Genomic DNA, 25736 nt, shown 5'->3' on the forward strand with positions numbered 1-25736 from the left:
ATGATACAAAAGGGGGGGGGGGGGGGGGACCGCTCCAAGATCCCAAGCGTAACAAAGCGACTACAGCTGCCGCACGCTCGCCGCGCGACCTTCGCGTGGTTGGGCGGACAGGCGTGTCAGGCGAGCATTGTGCCGTGTGTAAAGGTGCTCTCCCGACGGAAACACCAGGCCGAGAGCCAGATGTAGAGGGTGCGTAGGCGGGCGGGCAGGCGGGCTCAGGCAAAGTCCTTGACGAGCGTGTGTAGCACGAGGCAGAACTTCATGTGCAGCTCTACGAAGAAGTTTTCGTTGCCAACGATCTCGGCCAGGCTCTTCGCCTTCATGACGTCCTGCGGTAAGCGCGGGTGGCCGTCTGGATCAATGCGCTTGCCGGTCAGGAAGGAGCTCGCGCTGTTGAAGCGGGCGTACTTCGTCGTCGGGCTGGTTGTGGCGCTCTTTGCTGGGCGGTCGCGTGCGGACGCCGCAGCGGCGAGACTCAATGGCTCAGCGGTTGCGGACGGCAGCGATGTGCTCAGCAAAGGCGGCGTGAGAGGTGCGAGGGCCCCGTCTGTGGGCGACGGGCTGAGCTCCCGCTCAATGACGCGGTCCGCCATGCTGACGATTTGGCCGGCGATCGACTCGAACACCTTGGTCAGTTTGACATACACCTTGCTGACACGCCAGCTGTCGCGGCCACCCAGAGCAAGCAGCGCATAGATGCGGCGCTTTCCTCTGGCACGCGGGTCTGGAACGCGGAACACGTAGGCGACCGTGTACCCGGCGTGCGGGTCGCCAAAGTACAGAGGTCCAGACGGCGAGCCTTTGGGTAGCGTCTCGTTCGACAGCGTGCGGATGCACGCGCGACGGAGGAACGAATACGACGTCTGCGAGAGCGGCTGTTTGGTCGTCACGTACGTGAGCATGTGCGTGTGGCTGTTGGGAGGGTAGTTTGGCGACGACGTGCCCGAAATTGCGGAGGGGGTGCTAGGCGTCGAAGACGACGACGTCGCAAGCGGGTCGGGGATGTCGTCGTCGTCGTCGCCGTCATCGTCCATGGGCGCAGCGACGACGCTGCTGCTGTTGCTGCTGCTACTGCTGCTCGTCCTCGTCCGCCGCTCCTTACTCTTGTCGCGCTGCCGGCGCTCAAAAGCGTCCACCGGAGCTCCTAGCGCCAGGATGGAATGCGTCGTACGCAGCACGGGGCTTCCATGCCATCCTTTTCCGTCCTTTGTAGGGCTGCCGGGAGCGCCATCCGGCAGCTGCTCGCTCAGCGGTTTGGGCACGAAGAACATGCAGTTGTCGCACGATTCCGTGTCCAGATCTTCGCCGACGCTGAACCGGCTCGACGAGCTCCTTGCGCTGTGGAGGCCGGCTCGGTGGTCTGGGAAGTATGGATTGTATGAAGACATGTTACCGCCGCTCGATCGCGGGCTGGCAGGCGGAGAGTCGAACGGCGAGAGCAGCGGCGCCGCGGACCGGCCGTGGAAGATGGGTCCAGCACCACTGCTGTTGCTGCCGGCGCCAACGCCGACACCGACATTGGTGGTGGTCCTGCCGCTGCCCAATTCGGCCGGATCCCGCGAGACATCGTCGCTGCCGGGCGGCGTCGACACGCCGGGAGGGAAACATGCGCCGCAGTCGACGGGGCTGAGCTGTGTGCAGAGGATACTGGTCGGGCCGTGAACCTCGCAGAAGTGGGCGAGTGCCAGCTAAACAGAACGCACGAGGCGAGTCAGCGCAAAGTGCACATTCCGAAGCGACGTTGCATCAATTGCAGAGCCCCAAGCAGGTCGACGTCTTTGAGCCTCTCCAGGCGGGAGTAGTCTCCCACTGCCCTTGCTCCGCTACCCGCCGTGGAGGCAAAGAGGTGACGTGCAGAGGGCGCTCGGCGACGGGAGACGCGGCGGGAAGAGTTCGCCTCGAAGCGAGCGTCCGCGCATCGCCTCCGTCGCCGGCCCCGTCTTCGTCTGCGTCTCCGTCGCGCGTCTCTCGGCCCTCCTCGCAGCGCCCTCTACGTCGCATCTTCCCGTCCAGCCGGCTCTGCGGGTGCGTCGAGCGCGCGTTGCACAGACACAGCATCCAATCACCGCCAAATCCAGACGCTCGGAGGGCGCGGGCGTGCCTGGCAGCGCGGGTGCGGTGCGCACAGTGCACGGGGGACTTGGTGCGGAAGCGGAGAGTGAGACTGACGTACCGTGAAATCCATATCCAACCTTGTCTCCGCGCTGAGAAAGGACCGCGCGCTAGAGATCCATGATTGCCAGTGTCGCGGGTCTCGTATGAAGGGTGGGCGAGCTGGTGGGCGGCGGGCGAATCGCTGGCTCGGATTACCAACGCCCCGGTGGATGGAGCTGCGGTCGCGTGAACACACAGCGTGGCCCGAGGACCGGTTCACTGCCCACGCTTACGCCCTTTCAGTCGTCGATGGCGAAGCTGAGCGGCGGGCTGGGTCGAGCAGCGCTGCGTGTCTTGGATGATCGGGACGGACGGCGTGCAGTGGCAGAGGGTTGCGGTGGGACGGTTCGCGCGAGGGGACGGCGACCGGAGGAGATGATAGAACGGGAGCTCGCAGGCGCCAGCAGCAGGAGGAACAAAAGAAGAATAATATATATATATATATATATATACCTGTGTGATAATCAGAACCAAAGGGCGGAACTATGGAGCGCTGAGTAAAGCCAAGTTACGCAAGCAGGCGGGCCAGAGTCAAAATAGTGACGGGCCGACTTGTCACCGAACCAAAACACCAGGCCAGTCGAAGCAGCAGCAGCAGCTCGAGAACCAAACCTGGATCAGCCCGTTGGACGCTGACTCGTCCGGCCGCTTGGATCTCACGCACATGTCAGCTATTTAGGAATCCAAACAAATGCTTTTTCGTGCCCAGCGCACCCATATTTGCCGCATCCTTGAATTGCTGCCCAACCGGACCGCGTGCTGGGGCTCGCAGACCGAATGACTTATATTGATACGCCTCTGGAGTCTCAGGATATACTCCGTACGACTGAGGATAATGCCGCATCCCTATTCCTCCCCCTATTTTTCCCGCTGGACCATACTGTGTACTCCACGGATCATCGATCGCCTCACAGCTCATCGTCCCCCTCTTCAGAACGTGGCTTTTCCGCTTCACCAGATCCGTCGCCTTTCGGCCACACGTTCTGCGGCAGCCATCCTTTTTTTTGTTCCTGTTTGACGGGAGCGACGTCCGCTGGCGGGCCAGGCGCTGGCCATCCTCGGCCTTTTCCAAGCCTCTCCTTTTTCACGTCCGCATCCTCACCACCAGGCCTGAGCCTGCACGATCCTGCGCTGGCCAGCTGGCGATCGGAGCCAGCACAAGCGATCTGCGTGCTCTGGGCGAACGGGCTCTGGAAAGAGCAGGACAGAGAGCCCTCGCACGGCGTCCACGGGTGCGAGAAGGCGGAATTCTGGAATGCCATCGGGCGTGCCCATGTCATCGTACCCTCGTCCAGGCTCGTGCGACTCGCGTGTTCGGATCTGAGCCGCTCGCGTGCTCGTTTGCTTTCCGGCTCCACACTGGACGGGCACCGGCATCAAAAATGGGCCCAGCAGATGGAGAGCACACGGCACGGCTGCGAGTTGGCCAGAAGAATCACTCCGCGTCGAGGCCGGCGAGCCGACTCTCACCACGATGCGGAGGGCGAACCGGAGTCCGCAAGCGACATCGTTTCGCCGCAGCTGCGATGGGCACACTGCCGTGTCTGACTCGTTCCTTTGCCGTGATCCAGCCGCGGAATCCAATCTTCATTTTTGCTCCTCGCAAAACTTCCTTTGCGCTCCATGGGTGAGGCTGCGGGGCGGCGCGGGGCGATCCATCCGGCCAATCACAGACGCCGAAATTCTAAGCCCTCGCTTCGCTTGTCCCTCAGCCTCGCCTTTGCCCGCGCCATCGGGAGTGTCAGACTGTAACATCGCCGCGTATCAAGTGAACAGACACCTCGTCAACCGGAAACAGTCGCAGGATACGAGTCGACCATGTGCACCGCTCTTTGCAGCATCAGATAGATCTCTCGGCTGCGCAATGATCAGCTCCGTCATCTGCCACGCAGCGGGGTGGACTACAGCGCTGTGCTGTTTCGCCTTCTCCAGAAGTGAGATGTGCCTGGTAGACTACCGGATCGATCTACTATTTACAACTTGAACGAGTGTGCTTGTGCTTGGTCCGAGGATCGCCCTTCTTCAGACGGTCCAGACATGAAGCCCCTTCGAAGGGTCATCGACTGACCGCAACAGCAAACAGTCTCCCCACTTATCAAGGCCATGACGGCGCTGGGCAAGTTCGGCGCATTGAAGCGGAACGCGTAAAGTAGTGATACTTCCAGATGCCGCACCCCAGCGTTGTGCTTCTCTCTCGTCTCCCGAATCTGCACTCTCATCCTTTGCTTTGAACAGGTCACGGATGCTATCAGCGTAGCCGCCGCGCTCAGGTGGAAAGGACGACGGTCTGAAAATGGAATACAGGATAACATGTTACAGAGAAGTCAAAGGGCAGATAAGCATGTTGGCTTTATGTTGGCTTTCCCATGCCTTGATCGACCTCGGCTCTGTCTAGACGCAGAGAGCTGTCCCTGCGGCCATTCACGAGATCGCAATACCTCAAACACCATTTGCGTACGCGTGCCCACCCGCCTTTTTGTCGAACTCCATGCACTCCACCAGTCCCACGGCCGTGAACAACGCCTTGGGCCCTCCTCCATCTCGCTGGCCTTCCGCCAGCGGGACCGCACCCGTGTGCTTCAGCTGCTTCGCCGCAGCGGCACAGCCCGCAAACGCCGCACCCAACATCAGCCCGGGAAATATAATGATCTTAAAGCCAGCCACCTTTGCTTCCATCGCCGTCATGTTTGGCGTCACGCCACCGGAGACCATGTTCAGGAGCACGGGCGTGGGAGCCAGTCTCTCGCAGACAGCGCGGCACTGCTCAACGCTCGTGAGACCTTCCAGGAACGCGACGTCGGCGCCGCATTTAACGGCCTGCTGCAGTCTGTGCAGTGCGTCGTCGAAGCCATTGGACTGCAGCGCGTCCGTCCTCGCGATGATGACAATGTCGCCCGCCTCGCCCATGGTGGCCTTCATCTCGTCTCTGGCCATGACGGCAGCCCTGATCCGGGCCAGAAACACGTCTTCGTCCACGATCTCCTTTCCAAGGAGGTGTCCGCACCGCTTCGATAGGACCTGGTCCTCCAGATGTAGCCCTGCAACGCCGCCACGGATGTAAGCCTTCACCGTTCGCGCCACCATTACAGGACCTCCGTATCCCGTGTCCGCATCTGCAATCAGCGGCACGGTGCGGTTCAACGACGCAATCATGGCTGCGTTCTCTGAGATGTCATTCATCGTGATCAAGCCAAGGTCCGGCATGCCCAGTCGAGACGCTGCCGTGCCGGCGCCGGTCTCCTCATGTCAACGTTGGCACTGCATATAGAACCATAAGTTCTTACCATATATAGACATTCAAAGCCTTCGTTGAGCGCTATACGCGCCGTTAGGCCGTCATATACACCAGGGCATACGAGAATGTGATCTTCTTTGCTCAGAAGCTCTCGCAGGCGACGGGCCGGTGTTTTCGGTGCTTGCTCATCCATGATAGATTCCGTGGACATCAAATGCTTGTAGATTCGTGTGAAGCAGATAAGATGCGCGTAAATCGAAGTTCGCAAGGTGTATCTTTCGATTCGCAGGCTATTCTACCAAGCCAGCTTTATGCCTCTCGGAAGTAACAAGGACAGCAAAGATCTCCGACCTGCGCAACTGTTCGGCGTCGCGAAACACGCTTGCCCGACACGGGATGCTCAGAAATTGCTCTGAAAAGCCGTTACCGGCTTTCCATCCCTTTAATCCCACAGGTGAGGTCAGAAGGCGGTTAGGTGAGGGGGTGGGGTCATGTTGGCCGACATTGACCGAATTGGCCGGTAACAAACCTTTCCTGTACGCAAGAGTAGCACAGCGGTCGGTGTTCGCTCTCAGTCTCGCCATGCGATCATCAAAACCCGAGCGCGAATTCTTGCAGCAGGATTCGATATACTTATGCAGACTCCTCGCAGCTTTTGGACTCCCGAATAAAAAAAATCAAAGCAGTTTGTCGTCCTGAGTGCAAGGTTGACTCATTCTGAGACAGATATTCCTTGCTAAAATCTGTAGTTATGACTGAGAGAACACTAGCCACCCAAGGCCATGCCGAAAAGCTGGTTGATCTACTCCGTTCTATAAGGTCGATTAATCTCCTACGTATGTTCGGGATCGTCGTTGACTTGGGTTCGTCACTGACTAACCTCAGACTTACCTCTCGAGGGGAACATACTTGACCAAATTCAATCACTCTCCCATCATCTTAAGTTGGAAGGACATTACCGTGAGGCAGATGCTTTGCTTGAAGTATATCAGCATTCTGTTACGCTCAAGGACTTCGGCGGCTTGGGTTTTTCTTCAGACCACGAGCTCGACAATAGCGAGACAGCAGAGGTCCTTTTCTATGTATCTGCACATCTCGAAGCCTTGAACTATCAAGATAGCAAGGCAGACCCGCTTCCTGACCTCCAGGAACGGCCACCAGGCCGAAGAGGCATGACGGTTGCGGAGAAGATATTAGCGGCACATGACGTATCTCGCAGAGGTGAAGTAAAGCCAGGAGATGTGATACGACTCGAGGTCGATTGGATCATTGCCTCTGAGCTCTCATGGGCGGGTATGGAAAAGACGTACCGCTCGCTCGGACAGCCAGGCATTTTCCGGAACGACCGACTGTGGATCGCGGGTGACCATGTCGTCGACCCTCGCGTGATGGACAACCCCAAAATCAAAGCTCTGGTCGAATCTAGCGAACGAGCAAAGCAAGTGTTCAAACTGACCGAGTACCAAGGCATGAACTACACGATCATGCACACCGAATTCTGTCGCGAGAGGGCCCAACCAGGCATGCTCGTCATTGGCTCCGACTCGCACACATGTTCCGCAGGCAGCGTTTCCAGCCTGGCCATCGGATTAGGTGTTGCTGACGTGGTGCTCCCACTGGTCACGGGTGAGACGTGGATCAAAGTGCCGGAAACGGTCGAAATACGCTTCGTCAATAAACCACGACCTGGAATGGGAGGCAAGGACATTATCTTGTATATCTTGAAAGAGTTGAAACGCAACACCGTTGCGGCAGAGAGGATTGTGGAGTACACTGGGCCGGGTCTGCAATATCTGTCGTGTGATGCCCGCTTTGCGTTCTGCAATATGACCACTGTAAGTTATACGAATCAAACTGGTGTTTGGCAAAGCTTACGGCTATAGGAATTCGGCGGCATCACTGGCATCTGCGTACCAGACGAGACGACGAAAGAGTTCATCGATCGACGCAAGAATCCAAAGCACAAGAAACACGCGAAGTACTACCGGCCTGATGCCGACGCGCAGTACGCTGAGAGCTACACAATCGATCTTCACAATGTAGAGCCATTCGTTGCGAGGTACCCAAAGCCGGACGACGTAGTTCCTGTTGGTGAAGTTGCCGGGACAGCTCTTGATGGGTGCTTCATTGGCGCCTGCACTACAGCGCGAGAAGATCTTATCCTTGCGGCTCTCGTGCTCGAAGCTGGACTCAAGCGAGGCTTGCGGCCCGTCTCACACGGGAAGCGCAAGGTCGTTCCAGGATCACGCCCGATACTTCGGGAGCTGCACGAAACGGGGCTTGCAGACGTCTACAAGCAGGCCGGCTTCGAGATCGGGGTGCCCGGTTGCAGCTACTGCGTAGGCATGAGTGCCGACAAGGCCGGTAAAGGTGAGGTTTGGCTGACCAGCCAGAATCGTAACTTTGAAAACCGAATGGGTCCTGGGTCGTTTGGGTCCTTAGCATCCGCTGTCACGGTTGCGGCGAGCAGCTTCGAAATGAAAATCGCGGATCCATCCTCGCTTCTCGATGATATAGACCAGGACCGGCTGCAGAAGTCACTAGTCACGGCGCCGGAGGAGAAGGCTTTAGTACCTTGGGTTGAACCCCCAGAGGCACCAAGTGCAAGCGGAGCTAGTTCTGCGCCGAGTCAAGAAGAAGTCCATCCTGAAGCGGACGTGAAAGTCCAAGCCCAGAAGAAAAGTCGCACGATCCGCGGAAAAGTGCAGAGGCTAGGAGATTACATTGACACAGACGCGCTGTCTCCAAATGAATCTCTTGTGATGGGTGATCTGACGCCCGAACAGCGTGGTGAGTATTGTCTGCTCTACACGCATCCCGACTTTCGACGCCGCGTGAAGGAAGGGCTCAATGTCGTCGTTGCCGGCAAGGCCTTCGGCGTGGGATCCTCCCGAGAAACCGCCGTGACGGCTCTGATGGGCGTTGGCGTCCAGTGTGTCATTGCGCGCTCATTTGCCTTTATCTACGCACGAAACCAGCCAAACTTGGGGCTTCTTGGTATCGTCATGGAGGACGAGGAATTCTACAAGGTCGCAAATGACGGCTCGGAGATTGAAATCGACGTCGACGAAAGAGCCATCCACGTTGGCGCCAGGACGTTTACATTCAGCCTAAGCGACCTAGAGATCCGTCTTTGGCAACAGGGAGGAATGAGCGAAGGTTTCAAACTGCTAGGGAAAGCCATGTTGGAAAAGATGACCCGATCGAGACCCGCAAAACCGGTGTCGATCGACGTCGATCCTAGTTCTAGAGCACACGAGGAGCTGTCGTGGTAGTTTTGTTCATTTACCTCCGCTGTACAATATTTCAGCGGAGCAATTGATCTGTATGCTATCTTTCTGGCAATCAAACATCGCTCAGGTAGAAACGTGGGGACTGCCATGTGGCTTGATCGGGTTTAGTGTTGCACTGCGGGTAGAACTAGAATAGAATAAGCACGCTGACCAGGAACCTGAGCGCTCTTTCAAGAGGGGCATCTCAGGCGATCTCGACGTTCGAATTACAACCCTTTCTTTTCGTCTCTTTTCTTTTCTTTCCTTTTCTTCAGGCACTCCGGTGCGAGACAATGATGATATGCCGAATGCTCCGACCGACCTAAAGGGAGTGCGTACGCGCGCCTGCGACGCTTGCAGGGGCCTGAAGGCAAGTCTGTCGTTTCCCGTAGGTTTTCCGTCCATGTTGCTTACGGGTAACGCCCAGCTTCGATGCGACTCGCACAAGTTCGACTACGGGCCTTGCTCGAGATGTCGAAGGCTGAGCCGCGACTGCGTCATCTCGGCCAACCCGAAAAAGAGAAACAGGCAAACGTTCGTGCCGCGTTCTTCTTCCTCTCCTACGGCGGCACGCGAATGCTGACGTTTCGTGAGCAAACAGCAAGGCCGAGCTGGAAAATGAGCTGAATCAACTTCGGAGTCGGATCGAGAACGCTGCTTCTGCGGACGTCTCTACGGCGTCGAGCAACCTGCCACCAGCTGCCTCGACTCATCCCGTCGGAGACGGACGGTTTCCGTGGGCCGAAGCGACTAACGCTCAAGGCTCCTCGGCTGTTGACACCGCGTCAACAGCTGCCTTAGGTTCAGTCAACTCCTTCGGCTCATTACCAGGCGCTCTAAGCAGCTCTGTGCCAAGTGCTGACTGGGCGACTCCTCACGACAACGTGCGGCATCAAGCGGCTCTCCCTCCAGGCCATGTCGAAACAAGCAATCGATCGCAGCCGAGCTCAGCAGGGAACGCATCAGGTCCGGTGCATGCGTCCCCGAAGAGCATAGACGGGGTTCTCTTTGGGGCACACAAGTTGTCCGATTGTTTTACGCGGTAAGGAAGCTTCAGGAGCTTGCGCTGGGCTGCCAGCTGATCTGCGTAACAGCTTCTTCAGCTCCTACGCACCCAACGTGCCAGGTATCTTTGACAGGGACCAGGATCCAGATGCCGTCCATCAGAGCAGCGAGTTTCTGTACTGGACGATCGTGCACGTGGGTGCGCGAAGGTCAAAAGATCCCACGATTGTCGAGAGCCTTACGCGCCCACTTCTTGATCTGGCGCAGCGTTCGCTCCTCTGCCCGGAGCAAGCCGTGACGAGTATCCGGGCCGTCATTGCGCTTTGCCTCTGGCCGATTCCAATCAATAGCACCTTCAAAGACCCTACCCATGCCTTTTGCGGTGCAGCACTCCAGCTGGCCATCCAAAAAGGCCTCCCCTTTGCGTCGAGAAAGCAGGACTTTGCGCGCTTTCCCGTAGAACAAGCGGAGAAGGATGGCTTCTTGTATTATTCCCGTCTTTGGGCGTACTTCCAGTGGATCTCACAATCGTCAGTTTGCTCTCGCTTCCACGGTTGCGGACGGTCTTGCTGACGATATACAAAGAAACAACTTGTGCGATGGCTTGCCCTGCATCCCCACCATGCAGGTAGCACAGGCTCCTGTTGAGCAGGATCTCTTCGCAGGACTACCAGCTCCGATAGGTTACAGGTTCCAGCTGCACCAGATATTGGTCGAGGCTGTTCTGATGATCATGCGAACCGTTGATCTCAACTACAACACGGACAGCCGCATGCTCCGCTCGCTAATAGAACATTTCGACACCACCATGCAGCGCGTTGTCGCTTCAGGGGCCGAAGTGACTAGTAAGTGATGGAAATTCGTGAAAACTCACGCTAAACTCGCACCATCCTATCCGCCACGCTCTGACCTGTCCACAGCTGCTCAGTTCCATCTGCTCGAGACGAGGCTGTTCCTCCTGTGCTATTACTTTTTCCACCACCCGGACGCGAACCGGGATGCCGGGCTCATCAGGCTGCACGCCATCGCGTGCGGCATTATCGAGGCTGCGACAGAGCTCGACGAGAAGGGGGACTCCATGCTGTTCTGCACGCACTCGCAGGCCAGGGCCGTGGTCCTGGCCGGCTTCTGCATCCTCCGAACGCACCGCAGCCACCTGCGCGACCTCGTCGACACGCAGCGCGGCGAAGAGGCGTTCTTCGAGGCAATCCGCATGTCGCGGAAGCGCTCCATTCAGAACAACGACCTGGAGTCCAGGAGCGCGACGATCCTGACGCAGCTGTGGTCGAGCGCGAAGCTGTTCAAGTTCAAGGACGGCTCGGTCGACGGCCTTCGCCTGCTCCTGCGCGGTCGCCTCGTGAGTTTCCCCGTCCCATGCTTCGCAGCATCCTCTCCGTTGCCACGGCTGACCGGCTTCCAGCACATGAGCGTACTCTTCGACTCGCTGTGGTGGTGGCGAAGCGAATTCGGCGGCTCCACCAATCCCTACATTCAATCTGACCCATCGGTTAAGAAGTCCAACACCTCCTCGTCATCAACGACAACGATCAATGTCGCGCCCACCACGACTGTCGACCCGCCTTTGGACCAAACACAAAGCGCACTTCACGACGGCTCCGTCTTGAACCTCGACCAGGTGCCTGAATGGCTGATGGACTTTGCTGGCATGTCAGACTGGCAGTGGGATGTAAATTTCACATGGAACCCAGCCCAGAACACATTTTGACGGCCAAGATGATAACTTGAACTCTTTGCATTTTAGGCTCCGTGGAATTTTATCCGTGAAGCTGATGATATTACGAGCTAAATGATAAGCATAGATTCGTAACATTACCTACTGAGAGCGGTCTCAAAAACCTTTCCATTGCTACTAAAGTTGGGACTGATGTTGCATACATTGAATGGCCAGCATCGACTAAAGACGCCTGCTCATTTCCGATCACGATTTTTGTTTTAGGTCCATTCAATGACAAGTTTGGCGCGACGGACTGAAGGAACAGCCTGAACCGAAGCGAAGCCGATGTTGACTTTGTCATCTCGCGTTCGCGCCTTAAGACTTTGTACAGAAAACCCTCTTCTATGGTTATACGTGACGTATAGAGAATGCATACGAGATCGTTCAGTTTTTAATACGACACCATACAACGTGTAACTGTACATATTGCAGAAAAAAAGAAGGAGGGAAAAATAAAGAAATAGATCATGGATGGACGGAAACGTTATGTTCTTGAATTCCTAGCTTTCACGCGATCGGGTTCTTGGTCGGCAGCTGCATGAGAGCCTGCAGCTCGCAGACGCTCTCGCTCTTCTCCAGATTCAACACGAGGTCCTCGATCTTTTTTGCGCGATCTGGATCGATGACGTCCTTAGTGAGAAGCCGCCACTTCTGCACGATATCCTCGTTCGACATGGGCGGGTCCACGCCCCGGGCCGCTTCAATCTGGCTGCTGATCTTGGAGCCGTCGTCGAATTCAATCTCGACGCGCTGTCGTCCTACGGTCCAGCCGGCGTCGCTGGCCTGCTCGCAGCTCGTGACGTCGACCAGTCTCCACACGTCGTCGTTCTCAAGCATGTCGTGCCGAAATTGAGCGGGGAGCACTTGACCGTGCACCATCTGCGTTGCGGCAGCGAACGCGTTGTTCATTTGTGCGCCGGTGCTGGTGAGCGGTCGCGTTGCCTTCCAACCCCCGTGGTGGAAAGCTGCCTCGCCAAGTACGATCCTTATGCTCCTAACCTCTGAAAGCCTGTTTTTCATGTCGTCTGGATAGCGTTTCTGAAGATCCATGATGCAGTCGATAGTGGGGTGTGTTCCAGCCATCGAAGCGTACGGTTTGACACGGATTCCCGTTGTTTTCCAGCTCGTGCCAAGATCCTTGACGATATGATCCGGTTCGTACGGTGGCTCTTTTCCATTTCCAAGGCTAAACTGCTTCAAAAAGCCCCCGTAGGAAACCTCCAACACATTCTTGATGCCCACGTATCCGTCGCGTGCCAAGAGGGCTCCCAGAAGCCCATTGCGAGCGGCAAAGCCGTGCTGCATGCGCTTGACTTCGCTGCCGAATTGCGCGGACATCAGCCCGCACGCCTGTGTGCACGCGATTCCGAGTGCGTCTTCCGTCTGTTCCGCCGAAAGCTTGAGCAGGCTGCTCACCGCAGCGCCCGACGCCGCTGGACCAAACACGGCTCCAGAGTGCCAGCCCGTAGTCAGAACATGAGCGCCATGCAAGGCAAGTCCAACGCGCGGGCCCACTTCGTAACCGACGATGAGTGCGAGAAGAAAGTCCAGTCCGGTCGTCTTGCGACCATGTCTAGCGAGGAGATGATCCGCAGCGGCAAACAGGGCCGGCAACAAGATGCTGTTGGAATGAAGCGGAGCCTCGCTGTGCCAGTCGTCAAGTTCAAAGCCCTGAATGAAGGTGCTGTTCAGGAGCGCCGACGCGAGAGGTGACAGCTTCTTTGGCCAGCCGAAGACCACCGTGTCTCCCTCCGGCTCGACATCAAACAGCGTGTGGGCAGCTTTGGTGGACCATGGAAGCCGAGCTCCAACGAGTCCGCAGGCCAGGCCGTCTAAAACAAGGTACTTTGCCCTCGTTCGAATCTCTTCCGGGATATGGTCAACTGTTAGCGCTGATATCCAGTTGCACAGTTCGGTAGTGACCAGTTGCTGAGGCTGCGGTTCGCTCATGATTGCGCGCTTGCTTTTGAAGGGACCTTTTGGCTCTCTGAGCTGTTTGAACGCATATGCGTCCCTCCACGGATATATACCAACTTCATCTTGAGGGTGACAAAGGTGCTACCCGCAATCGCTTTGGTCACATAAAGGAACTGAGGTCACGGCCAGGAGACCACCAGCCAATCGGGGTCCACCGGCCATCGGCGTTGCTGAACCACTGTGAGTATTCAAAAACAGTTGCGGCAAAACGCAATCAGAACAACTTCGGTCTTGCGGCAAGGCAACTTACCATTTTTTATGGCCGTACGGTCTGAGCGAATCTACTGCCCCATATCCTCCATGATGGAAGCCCTTGTGACAACACCCACCCGCCTCCCGGCGGTCGGGCGCGGAAGTGTCTACGTCACCTTCCGCAACAATTTCTGCTTGAGTGACGGTTGCTGCTATTCTACTAACAAATGCTTGGCCGCCTCATCGCCATGACAGCCAGATCCAAGGGATAGGAGAGCTGCTTCTTACGAAGACAAACCATCGTCTCGTCACGTACTCCGGGGTCAAGATGGCTATGATCTGTCATCTCTTTTCGCACGGAGGTAGTGAATCACCGACGTGTTCCCAGTTGACAACACAGGTCCGCAAAGAGCGTGGTCGGCATCACAGCCTGAGGGCCCAATGTCCCGGCTTACTTTCAGCTTTGCTATCGTCCAACGATTCGTCCTCTCCTAGCTTCAAATGACACTTCCCAAGCGGTGGGGCGGAACGAGTCCTTCGTTGCGTCCTCGGCTACGTAAGTGACGAAAGCAGACGAGAACCGGGTCTGTTCTTGATAAAGGCGTGAATCTGCTTTCGTTTGATTCGGTCGAGATCTTGATTAGAGAGACTTTCACCGTCGTATCCACAGCAAATATGCATGTGTTGGCGGACGTTGATACGTATGGTGGCCTGAAGATGCAAGGCCCTCTGATATAGCTTGGAAATGATGCCAGTTGCGAACACGGTCCGCAGATGCGGTCTACAACTTGAAATGTTCCCGATGGTCCTATACGGCCAACCCTATCTCCGATCCTCACGAAGGAGAGCCAAAAAGATGTGGAAAGCGCACCGAGGCAAAAATAAAATAAACCAAAACAACTCAACGTTCCTTTTCCCCACTCCTATCTTTGGTGGATCAGCAGCCCAAGGAGAGGAATTTCCAAGGAACATCACCGGGCCGGCAAGTCTGGTGGTAAAACTTGCACAGATTCTGATATAGCACCCGTGCTATAGCAGCACACGCGAACGTGGAAGAACTACTTCAAATGAGCCGGGAATGGGTACCAGGGATATGCCCTTGCGCCCTTCGACGGCCAAGCGCTGGATTGCTGCACAAAAAGAAATGTCGGTCTCTCTTCATGTCTCTGTCCACTCCGGACATGGAACGTGTGTCTGAAATGGCAGAACATACGCTGGATCAGGTTAGGGCTCCTCTCTGCGCCCGGTTGCTTACCGCTCGTATTGCTGTGGCCGTGATATAGAGCGTTAGCCAGCCTTTTGAGGCTGCATAGAGGCGGTCAAAGAGTCAAAATTTCCGACATCCTTAGGTAGATTGTAAAAGGTTCGCGTCCAGCAATTGAATGAAATGACCCTGTAAAAAAGGAAATGTTTACGCACGTGCACACATAATGTCTTTGTGATAGGGTCCTTACGGCGCGCATCGACACGACTTTTATTTATTTATTTTCATTCCTTTTTTTGGTTCTTTTTTTTGTAGGAAGTTGTGGGTGGAACTTCGCCTGCCTCCATGCTCCGTCTTGCTGATTTGTTCAGCCGTTACCCGCACCGACACTGCTTCGGCGTCAATATCTGGCCATCATATGGTGCTCGCATGGAGCAAAGACACCAGTGTGAGGATCCGGTGTGGCTGGAGCGAGCACTTTACGCTTTGCTGAGCTCGCTTAGCTAAATTCACGGGACATTTGAGAGCAACGGAGAGGCTATCTCGGCTGACAGGCCAAGTTCCGTGCGACCAGTCGCGTCCGATGAAAAGCGAAGCGGCATAACTTTTATTTTCCTCCCTCCGTCTTCGCCAAAAAAAAGACATGACGGCGGGAATCAGCCTTTAAATCTCTGGCTAACCTCCCAAAGACAGGTTGTCCGCGGTACGAGCTGGGGCGGTCAGTGCACACCATGGTCTTGCACCAAATTTCCAGAAATCCAATCTCGGGTGTTCAGCCTGCAATGCGCTCTGAACGTCACGGACCACAGGAGGGAAAAAAGCGACATTTCTGACGAATGACAGCTGGATGCAAATTGCATTTCATGTGTTGATCCCAGCGCCGTCCGCGCGGCAGGAAACGGAGTGAATACTTGTCGTTCCAGGCGTCAGCTCTCGACAGTCAGGACGATAAGAGACAGCCTCGGTTCTTGCCATGGCGAATTGAGCTCAGGAAGAACGAGGAGGACTCGTGACAGAATGTGTTATAATGCGTGCACGTTGACTGGGGAAAACACACGAGCCGTGACGGCCACTGATTGCATGGTGTTTACAGTCCCGACTGGCAAGGCAACTCTCCTTCACGTGCGGCCTGTTTTCCCGCCTTCATCGATATTGTGAAACTGCGTGTCAACAAATGGAATTGTCGTGTACCCCAGATTGTCTGAGTCGGTTCATGCGATATTCGACCTTGGGAGGGGCAATCAAAGTGAGAAGGAACAAAGCCCTGGTTGATCATGTGCTGCGATCCTGGCATACGGAATAACCCCTTCTGATCCTATGCAGAGAGAAAGACAACGCCCGACACAGGGTGCGTCTGCGTACGGACAAAACTCCGCCTTTCAGTCTGCACGAACCCATGGACGCACCCTTCACTTATCGAGTGTGCCTGGGCATCGCCGACGGGGAAACTTTGTCACAGACTTGCATGTTGATAGGTATCGTCCGCGAGAGTCTCGCACGCGCATAACTTAGGCGACCAATATCATTTAGCCAGCAATGAGGCCACGCATGCTGCAAGTATGAGTCTTCGTCCTTCTAGGCTAAGAATAAAATGCCACTATATGAAGGGGGGGCAAAATAGATGGCCGATAAAGAAAAGATCTGCTGCCACAGACGGCGTGCGCGATCCTATCGTATTGAACACTCGCCACGCAAAGCGGGATGCGAAGCTTGCACGGAAGGCTTACGACAGCTCAATGTCGCTTGCAGACTGCAAGAAGAGGAAACATCCGAGTCTGACGGAGGAGGATGCGTCCAGGCCATCGTAATGTCGCATGCCTATAATGCAACTTCACAGATCGATACGGTTTGGGGAAATGCTGCGCCACACGTTGCCACAACCTAAGCATTAGACCCGCTGTTTGATCGGCGGAGGGGAAAGGAGTGACGAGCAGCGCGGTTGATTGCAACGCTTAAGGATTGCATTCTTTACGAGGCCCCGTGTGAAATGTTCTGGTTAGGCATGACACACCTTACGTCGCCTGCGCGGATCGTCGTGGGCGTATCAGCTCAGCACGAGCAACCTTTTTTTTGGGTTTGTTTTTCGTCCGATGAGACACGGTGCGGGTCGAGGCTAGACCACCTCTTCAAGACCACCACCTGGAGCGTACGCGGCGGGTTAGCGCCAAAAAGCGTGCAACGACCCATTTGTATGACTTGAGTCTCTCGCACGCGATCGCGATGCTAAGATTGGCCGACGAGCGTCTTACACGGGTCAGGTAGCCTTTGGGTGGGTCCAGGAGGTTTGGCATCCTTTCTCATCCGGCACGGCTCCAGAAGGCAGAGCGAGGGCCACGAAACAAGAACAGATGTGGGACCAGGAAGGCCGACGTTGATTATGATAATGATGATAATAATGGGGAAAAGAAGAATCAGCATATGCGGTTGGCAGATCTGAAAGTTTGTTGTCTGCGCGGTTTCGATCCCGATGCCATTTCTTCATGGCAATTTGCAACGGGGCGTTGGGGCCACACAGACGGGACGCATGGGGTAGGCGGCCCATGCAGAGGGAGAAATGAAAGGCATCCAGCCGTTGTCGCGGAGGGTTTGTGGTTGTTTTTAATTTCCGTCATCAGTGGGCTAGAGAGGCCGTGGTTTCAAGGAAGGACGTACGACAGCTCGGTGGTGGCAGCATTCGTAGTGGTTGGGTGGTTGATGATGGCGATTATGGATGCTGTGGCCAGAGGACGTGCGAGCAACATGACGACGGGAAGGTACGAGGGGAGATGGGGAAGGCGCGAGTTAGTGATGCAGATGTGGGGCGGAAGATGAGGAAGCGACGGACGGACAAAGAGAAAAGGCAGCTGCGTGGCAGCGGCCGTCGCGCGAGGGGGCGCTGGGGCACAGCGAGAAGAAGCGGTGGCCGAGGTCGAGGATGCGGTGTACGAGGGTAAGAAGGAGTGGTCATGAGAGGACGGCGGTTGGCAGTAGCAGCAGTAGCAGCAGTAGCAGCAGAAGCAGCAGCAATACTGTACTGTACGGAGTTGATAGTAGTAATTTGGCGTAGGAGCACGAGGCGTTGGGCGTCGAGGCAAGAGTAAACAGCGGCAGCAGCAGCCACACATCCACATCCGCACGCGCAAAGCACACACGAACGTGCGTACGCACAGGCTCGTCCACCCAGCTACACGCACATGGACGCCCATCGGCCATCATGGCCGGCCATGGGTGTCCCACCGCAGCGACTGCAGCACCAACTCTCGTGCCGCACGTCACAGGACTGGCCGCACAGCGCTGCGGTGTCGATGGTGATAGAGGCGACGGTGATGATGCTGCTGCTGCTGCTGCTGGTGCTGATTAGCCGGAAGGCAAAGGCCGACGTCAAGCAGAAAGGTCCAGCCACTAACAGCCACCAACAGCCACCACCGAGGCGGCAGCTGCCACCAGCTTGGGAGCCTGTGCGCAGAGGGCAGGCGCAAGTCCCCGCCTGTCGTTCCTTCCCGGAAATGGCATTAGAGACGATTAGCAGGAGCGACCCACTAGCGGGCTGCTCGGGGGCCAGGGTTCAGGGATCGAACCTTCCTCAGCCACAGGACAATCCCGATCCCCAATGATGACGGGGAGAGACGATGCGGATTGCTGGCTGACGATGACGATGGTGACGGCGGGAGCTGGTGACGGGGCGTGACGGGTGACGATCGTGGTATGACGACGAGGCATATGCTGTCACAAGGGAAAAAAGAGCGTCTGGCGCGAGCGTTGTTTGGCGACCGCATCGTGGTGTGGGAAAAGCGCACGATAACCGTCGCCGTCACGCCCCAAAAGGCCGTAGAGCACGATACCCGCAACAACAAAAAGAAAGCGTTTCCCTTAGCCGCGACCCGACGCAAAACTCTCGATCCTCTGGCGCCCGTCCGCGGAGTGGCAGCCTAAAACCGACTAAAGGGAAAAGAAATAAGAAGAGGAAGAAAAAAAGAGGCCACAGCAGAAAAAGGCCGTGGTGCGCTGCCGGCGTGCCAGAAACGAAGCGTGGTTCTTATTTCGACTCCCGAACCCCCATTATTCTTATTAAGTGACTTATTACTTTTGCCAGCCCACGCGCGCTCTCTCTCTCTCTCTCTCTTTCTCTGCTCTTCTCCTCCCTGCGCTCCCCTCTCGGTCGAAAGAACAAACGAAAAGGTCGCCTGCCCCCGAGCCGCTCCCGGATCGCTGTGGCTTGCACGTCTTGCGTGAGCTCCGCGCGCGCGTGTGTGAGAGTGAGAGCGGGTGTCGATTCGTGCGTCTGCGTGCCTTTGCGGCTGTCCCAGAGCAGAGATCCGCCAGACCAATGTCCTTGTCCTGCGAGGCCTGAGTTCGTTTGTCCTTCTCTACCCTCCGGACCTAGATGCCATCGTCCCCGTCGACGCTCTTGTCGCCCAGCCCGTGGTCGAAGGCATGTTTCGTCGCCGGTACGTCGCCGTCGCCATCCTCGCCCTCCCTGCAGTGGGCCGCCGCGCATGTCGTCAGGCCCAGCGCGCCGTCCGCACGCGCGCTGCCTTGGCTGGCCCGCTGCTGCGGAGGGCATTGAAGAAAGCCGTGCGCTGACAGATCGCTCGCAGACAGTCGCAGAAGCCGAAGGATGAGCTTTACGAGAACTTCCGGGCTTCGTTTCCGGAGCTAGCCACGTCGACGGCCGCCTCGGGGCCTTTTCATGGCTCGACGTCGCTGGCCGACGCTCTTGATGTTGCGGTGCCGCCTCGGTGTGTTTGCGTCCCCTGCCAGCGCGGCCTTCACGGCCACAGCTGCGTCGCTCTTTGCCCGTTTGGACTGCGCGATCCATTCGCACGATCAACGGCCATCGACGACAGCGCCAACCCCCTCCCACGGGCGCAAAAAAAGAAGAATCGAAAAGAATCGAAAAGGGTGCTCGGCCCTTGGTTCCTTTTTCTTTTCCTCTTTTTTTGTGCTCTTTGGCAGAGCGTGGTGGCTTGACTGCGAGGTGTAGCTGTGCCGTGACGCCGTGCCTCTGCTGACCCTGTGCTAACCCGCCCGCCGTGGTGTAGACAGTTCGTGTCGCACGACGACCACGACATCAAGGACCTCGATCCAACGCCCAGAGCGAACAACGAGCAATGGCGCTTCACGCCCTCCCTGCTCGACCCGAACAGCTTGACGTTTGCGAACTTCGCAAACCAGCCGCCTGGCTACTACACCCCGACGCCGGGCGGCACCAACACTCTCTACCACCCTCAGGCCGGCGACCTCCACACGCCTGGATTCACCTTGGGCGGCCTGGGCACGCCTCTGTCCATGCCGACGTCCGAGGGCGCCATACACGCTTCTCAAGCGACAAACGCGCCCCTTCACGGCTTTCAACCCCAAACCCTAGCCCCCCAGGTCTTCCACAATCCGAACCCCTTCAGCTTTCATGCCCAGCCTTCTCAACACGTACAGGCCTTTCCCCCTCATCAGTTTGGCCATCATCCGTCCGGCTTTGACGCGTTTGCTCACCCCGGCGAGCCGCCGAAACATGACGAGCACATGCGCCACGATGTGGAGATGCAGGAGACGTCCCCTACCGTGCCTTTCGTGCCGCAGGCCTTCGATGCCACCATGCAGCCAGCACCTCCGGTCCATCAGCCGCCCATGAATAAGTAAGTCTGCCCTCTCCGTCCGTCCTGCCTCCGGCGGCCGCGGACGCTGTGCTGACAATGGCCAGCTTTCGATATCATGTTACGCTCAACGCGCCCACCGCGATGATCAAGCATGCTAGCGAGATTCCCGTCACGTATCTGAACAAGGGTCAAGCCTACTCCATTTCAATCGTTGACACCCAGCCTTCGCAGATCTCTGCGTTGCCAGTGACGTATCGCACCTATGTGCGCATCTCGTTCGAAGATGAGCAGCAGCGCCAAAAGCCCGCCGCCTGCTGGCAGCTTTGGAAAGAAGGGCGGGGCTCAAGCGAAGCCCACCAAAGAGGCGGACGTCTGCAGGCCGTCGAGTTCGTAGACCAGACCCAGGTCGGTGGCCTGGAAACAGCTGGCCGCCCAAGGATCGAGCTGGAGTCCTCCTCCTTTGACGGGTTCTCGGTGACGTGGACACCCGCGCCCAACGCGCCGCCTGAATGTGTTCTCGCAGTCCGCTTCAACTTCTTGTCCACTGACTTCAGCCACTCCAAAGGCGTAAAGGGCATCCCGGTCAGGCTGTGCGCCAAAACCGAGCTGCGACACACACAACCGCCGCCCGCCCCAGAGGCCATGAACGCCGAGATCTGCTACTGCAAGGTCAAGCTCTTCCGTGATCACGGCGCGGAGAGGAAGCTGTCGAACGACGTTGCGCATGTCAAGAAGTCGATCGACAAGCTGAAGCAGCAGATTGCGCAGATCGAAGCAGGCGTCAAGGACCATGGGAAGAGAAAGCGCAGCGGCTCAATCGCCAAAGGCGACATGTCTTCCCGGCCGGGAAAAGTGCCAAAGCACAAGCGCACTTGGTCCATGTCCTCGGCGAGCTCGACGGGTGCTCGGGGCTCCCACGAGGACGAGCTGCAGCTCAAGCTCGCGGCGCTGCAGGACATGTTCACCTCGACGCGCCCGCAGAGCGTGCTATACCTCAGGGGCGAGGAGGACGACGATCCAGACCTGCATCCGATCCAGCTCGTAGGTGGCGATCTTCCGGATTTGACCAGAGTCCACACGGGCGATTCCAGCGCCTGGGAACAACAGAGCGCCGAAGCTGGCCATTCCTCCATGGTGTCTCCCACGCCCAGTAACCAGTCTATCCCTTCCAATCAGCGGCGCGAGTCGCGAAGGGAGTCGGACTTCTCCATGCCTTCGCTGCAGCCTACGCACAGCTGGCAGCAGGCCTCGGCGCACGGCGAGTCGTCAGGACAGGGCTCGAGCCAGTTCGGCTCTCCGAACGTGCCTGTGAAGGTGCCAAAGGCAGGCGGCGATCAAGCTGGATCCTTGACAGGCTGGATCGAGGCTCTGGGTGTCGATTACACCTACCAGCCTCCGCCTGAACGCCCAATCAAACCAGGTACGTGCTGATTAAAACATGCACATGGACTCCCTTTTCATTATTCTTCCACGCTAAGTTGGTCATCATTCAACTAATTCTCTCAGTCGCATGCTTCTACGTGCAGCCTCGCTTCACTGGCCGAGTACCCGAAGACAATTATTATCGCGCGATCTACGTGATGCAGCGCACGCTCAAGGACCTCATCAACGGCATAGCGGCGAAATGCAACGTCGAACCGACCAAAGTCTTGCGCACCTTGCGCATCAACAAACAAGGGCTGAACATATTGCTTGACGACGAATCCGTCGTGGAACTTCCGGAAGGTCAAGATATGATCGCCGAGTTCTTGGAGATACGGCCACATTCGCCCATGAAACGAGAGTGGGACTCGGGTCCGACTGACATCCAAGTCGACGGCGACATCGACATAGCGACGACGGTGCAGTCGGAAGGCTACGAGCTCAGGCTCCTGTACTGAAATGACTCCTAATACCTTTTCACCGGGGCGGCTTAATCTTACGACGATTACGACTATGTATTATTCAACCACCGACAGCAAATGACCTTCAAACCCCCTCCCTCCCCCCTCTCTCGCCAATACTTCAACTCCAGGAACGGGCGTCGATGACAGCATACATCATTGGCGTTTGACTCTTCAATACACCAAGTCCAACAACGGGGCGTTATTCTTTGTTCCGTTCTGCGATACCCACTTACTTTATTACAAACTACAACCCTTCTGCGGGGGAACCTCTCATTCTTCTTTGCTGTGCTTCCCGTCAGAGCTCTCTCCATGCCTTTCTCCCGGTTTCTCCCTCCCCCCCTTCTCTCTTTCTATACACCCCTCTCATTTTTTCCTTGGGTCAACTGGGGTAGGATAACATCTCGATAGAGAACTGTCATTGGGACGACGCGGTCATCTTTGGAGCAACATATGATTCTTGTTATGGTATGTTTTACTTTTTGGCATCATCTTATTGAACGTACACGAACACAAGCTCTGGGCGGGGTATTTTGGCAACGATGCCTTTAGGCAGAACGGTGTCACATTTGCAGCACACATTCTTTTCTTTTCTGTCACGAACCGAGAAACGATTTAGGAATAATTGATCTACGTATTGCCTTTCTGGCCGATCTTGTTCCAAGGAAATTTAATGGACTAGCGCAATATCATCTGCACGAACATGCTACGTGCATGCGAATAACATCCTTGTTTCCTCCCTATCTTTCCCCCTTCTGATCCGAGAATGTCTGCGTACCTGCTTTTCTCGCCCCCCGGCCCAGCTCATCTCGTCGACGCGCCCGAGCTACGAATGCGCGCCGAGGACCAGCAAATTCACGCCTTTGGGATTGCGTGTTCGGTCGTGTTGGCCACGTCCTCTGCGCTTGGGCGGTACTCCTTACCAACAGCAACGAAGACGTGCATCTCGCACGCCAGCGGGTGGCAACCAAAGTCCGCGAATCAGGGCCCGGCTGCGCTTTTGAAATGCAAGCGAAGAAGGAGGATAGGACAGGCTCGACGCATCCGCCAATGCGACCCCCAAGCTCCGTCCACGAGGCCGAGCGGTCGCAAAGTCTAGGTCTCGTTCGTTTCGTGGGGCCCAAAGTCGACCCTCGTTATTCCTTTCGGATCTAGCGGACGACGGAGTCGAAGTCATTTCGCGACGGGCTTTTTGCCACTGAACGATCGACGCCTCAGGATAACGTGTTTGACAGCGAGAGCGCAGAATAGCTCGGCGTGGGCCACAGGCCAGCTGATTGGCACGATCGGGCGTTGGCAGGCTCGCCCGACCCGCGATGGCTCTGACGCTCTTCAGAGGAGCGGGCGTCGCTGCGCCACTTGGATCTACAGAGGTACATCGATCAGAGTCCGACTTTTTGCGAAAAACCCTTGGAGCCACGCACACGTGCCAGCGCAGACTGCGCAGTGACCGCGTGGTCCATGATCGGCGGTCGCGCGCTTGCGCTGTCATTGGGCGGCGGGAGTCCGGCGAGGGAGGGGAAAGGCAAAAACGCTCTCGCCACAGTCTCAGGTTCTCTCGTCCGTGAGGCTTGCATGCCTATCAATCTGAATGCGGTCCAACCTCACGATGCTGACGCCTGGCCGCTCTCCCTTCCCGCCCTCCGATCCTGCTGCCGTGCTCTTTGTGTGCGACAGCTGGCGATGCCTGGATGGCCGCTGCGAAAAGCTCTCGTCGCACTAGTCAGCAGGACGTCCCCCCTTCTTCCCGTCCAAACTGTCGGCTAGCCGTTCTTTGTCTGATTCGTAGTCGACGTGGTTGGCGTAATTCAAAACGTCAAATAACAATGCGTTTTTTATTTCCTTTCCGGCCGACCATTCTCGGACGTGTTGTGTCTCTCTCGCAGATCTCCACCGCGCGCTTGTGGCCTTTGGCTCTAGGACCCGCAGAAGCCAGGACGTGACGAGTCTGTGGCTGCTCCTATGGCTGCGCTTTTCCCGCTGCATGGCGACATCACATTGCTGTGGTAAGGTCTTTTTCCACCCAATTTTTCCCATCCACCCTCCCTCCCCGCCCCCCAGTCTGGCCATGCGAAACGGACTCTCCGACGTAGCGTCATGGCGACTGCGACGCGGCAAAAATCGATGCTCGCAGTCAAGTCTCGCTTGGGGCCGGGTGACGCTCCTACTTGTATGTGGAGGGCGCCGGCGGCGGAGGAGACGCCCTTGGCTGTGAGAGGCGCAACACCGGACCTGATGGACGAGGAGCAAAGAAGAGGCGACGACTCGATCGTTGTGCATAACGGTCACGCTTCCCGCTGGCGTCACATCACGCAACAGAAGCGCCCCCCCACCCCGGTCCTTTAATGGGTTTTTTATTTCCCTCTCCTCCCCCATCTCAGAAACGCACGGAACCCTCGGGAGGCACTAGCCACTTCTTTTCGTCTCCTCCATTAGCGTCAGGGCGGTTTAGCAGCTCGTCCGGCTTCCTTGAGGCACCACCCACTGTCCTAGCTCTGCGCTTCGCTGCTCTCCTTCGCACGCGCGTGGAAGCCACTTGTGGAGCGAGCTTGATGAAACCGCTAATCTGGCCCCGGCCCATATTTTCCCTCCGTGATCTCATTTTACACGTTCGGCGCAAAACCAGCGAACAGCTCCTCCACAGCCATCCTCGCTCTGGCCCTCCACGCCAGACACACGCCGAGTCACTCGTCGTAGAGGAGGGAGAGCGTGGAGGCAAATGCATCTGAGGTTTGTGGCGAAAAAAGGAGTCTACCGTGGTCGGCAGCGCCGAGTGTATTCTGTTGCGTACGCTCTGCCGCTAGTCGATTTTTTTTTTTTTTGAATAAAAAAAGAAACGAAAAGAAAAGCCCATCCCTCTGCTTTGGTCGTCCAACCCTCTGGTCTCTGCTGCTCGTCGTGTAAAAGCTGGCTCCTGGGGATCTCATTGGATCCCAGCCTGCAGGAGCATAGCGCGGCTGCAAAACAGCCCAGAGACAATCGGTTCTTACTCGCAGAAATCTTCCGAGATCATGAAAAAAAGGACGTCACTGCTGTCCGTGCCCTCGGCGCGTGTCGCACAGGAAGCAATCACCCATGTGTACAGTCCCTCCGTAGGGCACGCTTCGTTAACTCGGCTGCCACTATCGGAGCACAGAGAATTGTATGCTTTCTTCGCCTTCTCTCTCGCTCTCCCCCCACATCGCCTCCCACCCTCCGCGGAAGCTCTGCTTTCCAGGCACATGTCGGGGTCTGTTACTGTGCCGAGTACTTATCGCACTGCTCACAAGAATCGACCAGGTAGGAAACGTTAGAAGCCAAGTCAAGTGTCTGGGCTGGGCTGTGGTTGGAACAAACGAATACTGCCACGGGCTGCGCGCCAAAAAGAAAGAGAAAAAAAATGAAAGGCACGCAGTGAAATTGAAGGGCAACAAGGTACGCCGCAATATCGTGAGAAAACCGCCTGGGCGCTCTTTTACCGCTCTGAAAACTGGCCACAGCTTTCCCCCCAACCCCCCCTTTCTTTT

The 25736-nt window shown here is 56.7% G+C and overlaps 6 protein-coding genes across 7 annotated transcripts; 3 read left to right on the plus strand and 3 right to left on the minus strand.

Annotated features, from left to right (window-relative positions):
* Nucleotides 1-22: 22 nt before the first annotated feature.
* PV09_08077 (uncharacterized protein) lies at nt 23-2551 on the minus strand. Its single transcript, XM_016361928.1, has 2 exons — nt 2174-2551; nt 23-1688 (listed from the first exon to the last, which is right to left on the minus strand). Exons 1-2 carry the CDS (start codon nt 2183-2185, stop codon nt 216-218), a joined length of 1485 nt encoding a protein of 494 aa, XP_016210234.1. The 5' UTR covers nt 2186-2551; the 3' UTR covers nt 23-215.
* A 2042-nt stretch (nt 2552-4593) lies between these two features.
* PV09_08078 (uncharacterized protein) lies at nt 4594-5582 on the minus strand (the record flags this gene model as incomplete). The annotated part of the gene is made up of 2 exons (XM_016361929.1): nt 4594-5391; nt 5439-5582. The coding sequence occupies 2 exons, from the start codon at nt 5580-5582 to the stop codon at nt 4594-4596; spliced, it is 942 nt and encodes a 313-aa protein (XP_016210235.1).
* A 558-nt stretch (nt 5583-6140) lies between these two features.
* PV09_08079 (uncharacterized protein) lies at nt 6141-8881 on the plus strand (the record flags this gene model as incomplete). The annotated part of the gene is made up of 3 exons (XM_016361930.1): nt 6141-6225; nt 6275-7224; nt 7273-8881. 3 exons carry the CDS (start codon nt 6141-6143, stop codon nt 8662-8664), a joined length of 2427 nt encoding a protein of 808 aa, XP_016210236.1. The 3' UTR covers nt 8665-8881.
* On the plus strand, nt 8862-11879 carry PV09_08080 (uncharacterized protein). Its single transcript, XM_016361931.1, has 7 exons — nt 8862-9031; nt 9089-9195; nt 9263-9703; nt 9756-10196; nt 10252-10511; nt 10587-11023; nt 11087-11879. Exons 1-7 carry the CDS (start codon nt 8963-8965, stop codon nt 11390-11392), a joined length of 2061 nt encoding a protein of 686 aa, XP_016210237.1. The 5' UTR covers nt 8862-8962; the 3' UTR covers nt 11393-11879.
* A 6677-nt stretch (nt 11880-18556) lies between these two features.
* Nucleotides 18557-22967, plus strand: PV09_08081. Of its 2 annotated transcripts, XM_016361932.1 has the most exons (5): nt 18557-19201; nt 19352-19492; nt 19796-20386; nt 20452-21767; nt 21854-22967. In XM_016361932.1, the coding sequence occupies exons 1-5, from the start codon at nt 19188-19190 to the stop codon at nt 22225-22227; spliced, it is 2436 nt and encodes an 811-aa protein (XP_016210238.1). In that variant the 5' UTR covers nt 18557-19187; the 3' UTR covers nt 22228-22967. The 2 variants fall into 2 exon arrangements, with proteins under 2 accessions (XP_016210238.1, XP_016210239.1); XM_016361933.1 differs by lacking the exons at nt 18557-19201; nt 19352-19492 and having other exon boundaries at nt 19641-20386.
* Nucleotides 22816-24271, minus strand: PV09_08082 (uncharacterized protein). The gene has a single exon (XM_016361934.1). The coding sequence runs from the start codon at nt 23720-23722 to the stop codon at nt 23150-23152; it is 573 nt and encodes a 190-aa protein (XP_016210240.1). The 5' UTR covers nt 23723-24271; the 3' UTR covers nt 22816-23149.
* Nucleotides 24272-25736: the final 1465 nt, after the last annotated feature.

The sequence above is a fragment of the Verruconis gallopava genome, assembly GCF_000836295.1.
Source record: "Verruconis gallopava strain CBS 43764 unplaced genomic scaffold supercont1.36, whole genome shotgun sequence".
Taxonomy (NCBI): domain Eukaryota; kingdom Fungi; phylum Ascomycota; class Dothideomycetes; order Venturiales; family Sympoventuriaceae; genus Verruconis; species Verruconis gallopava.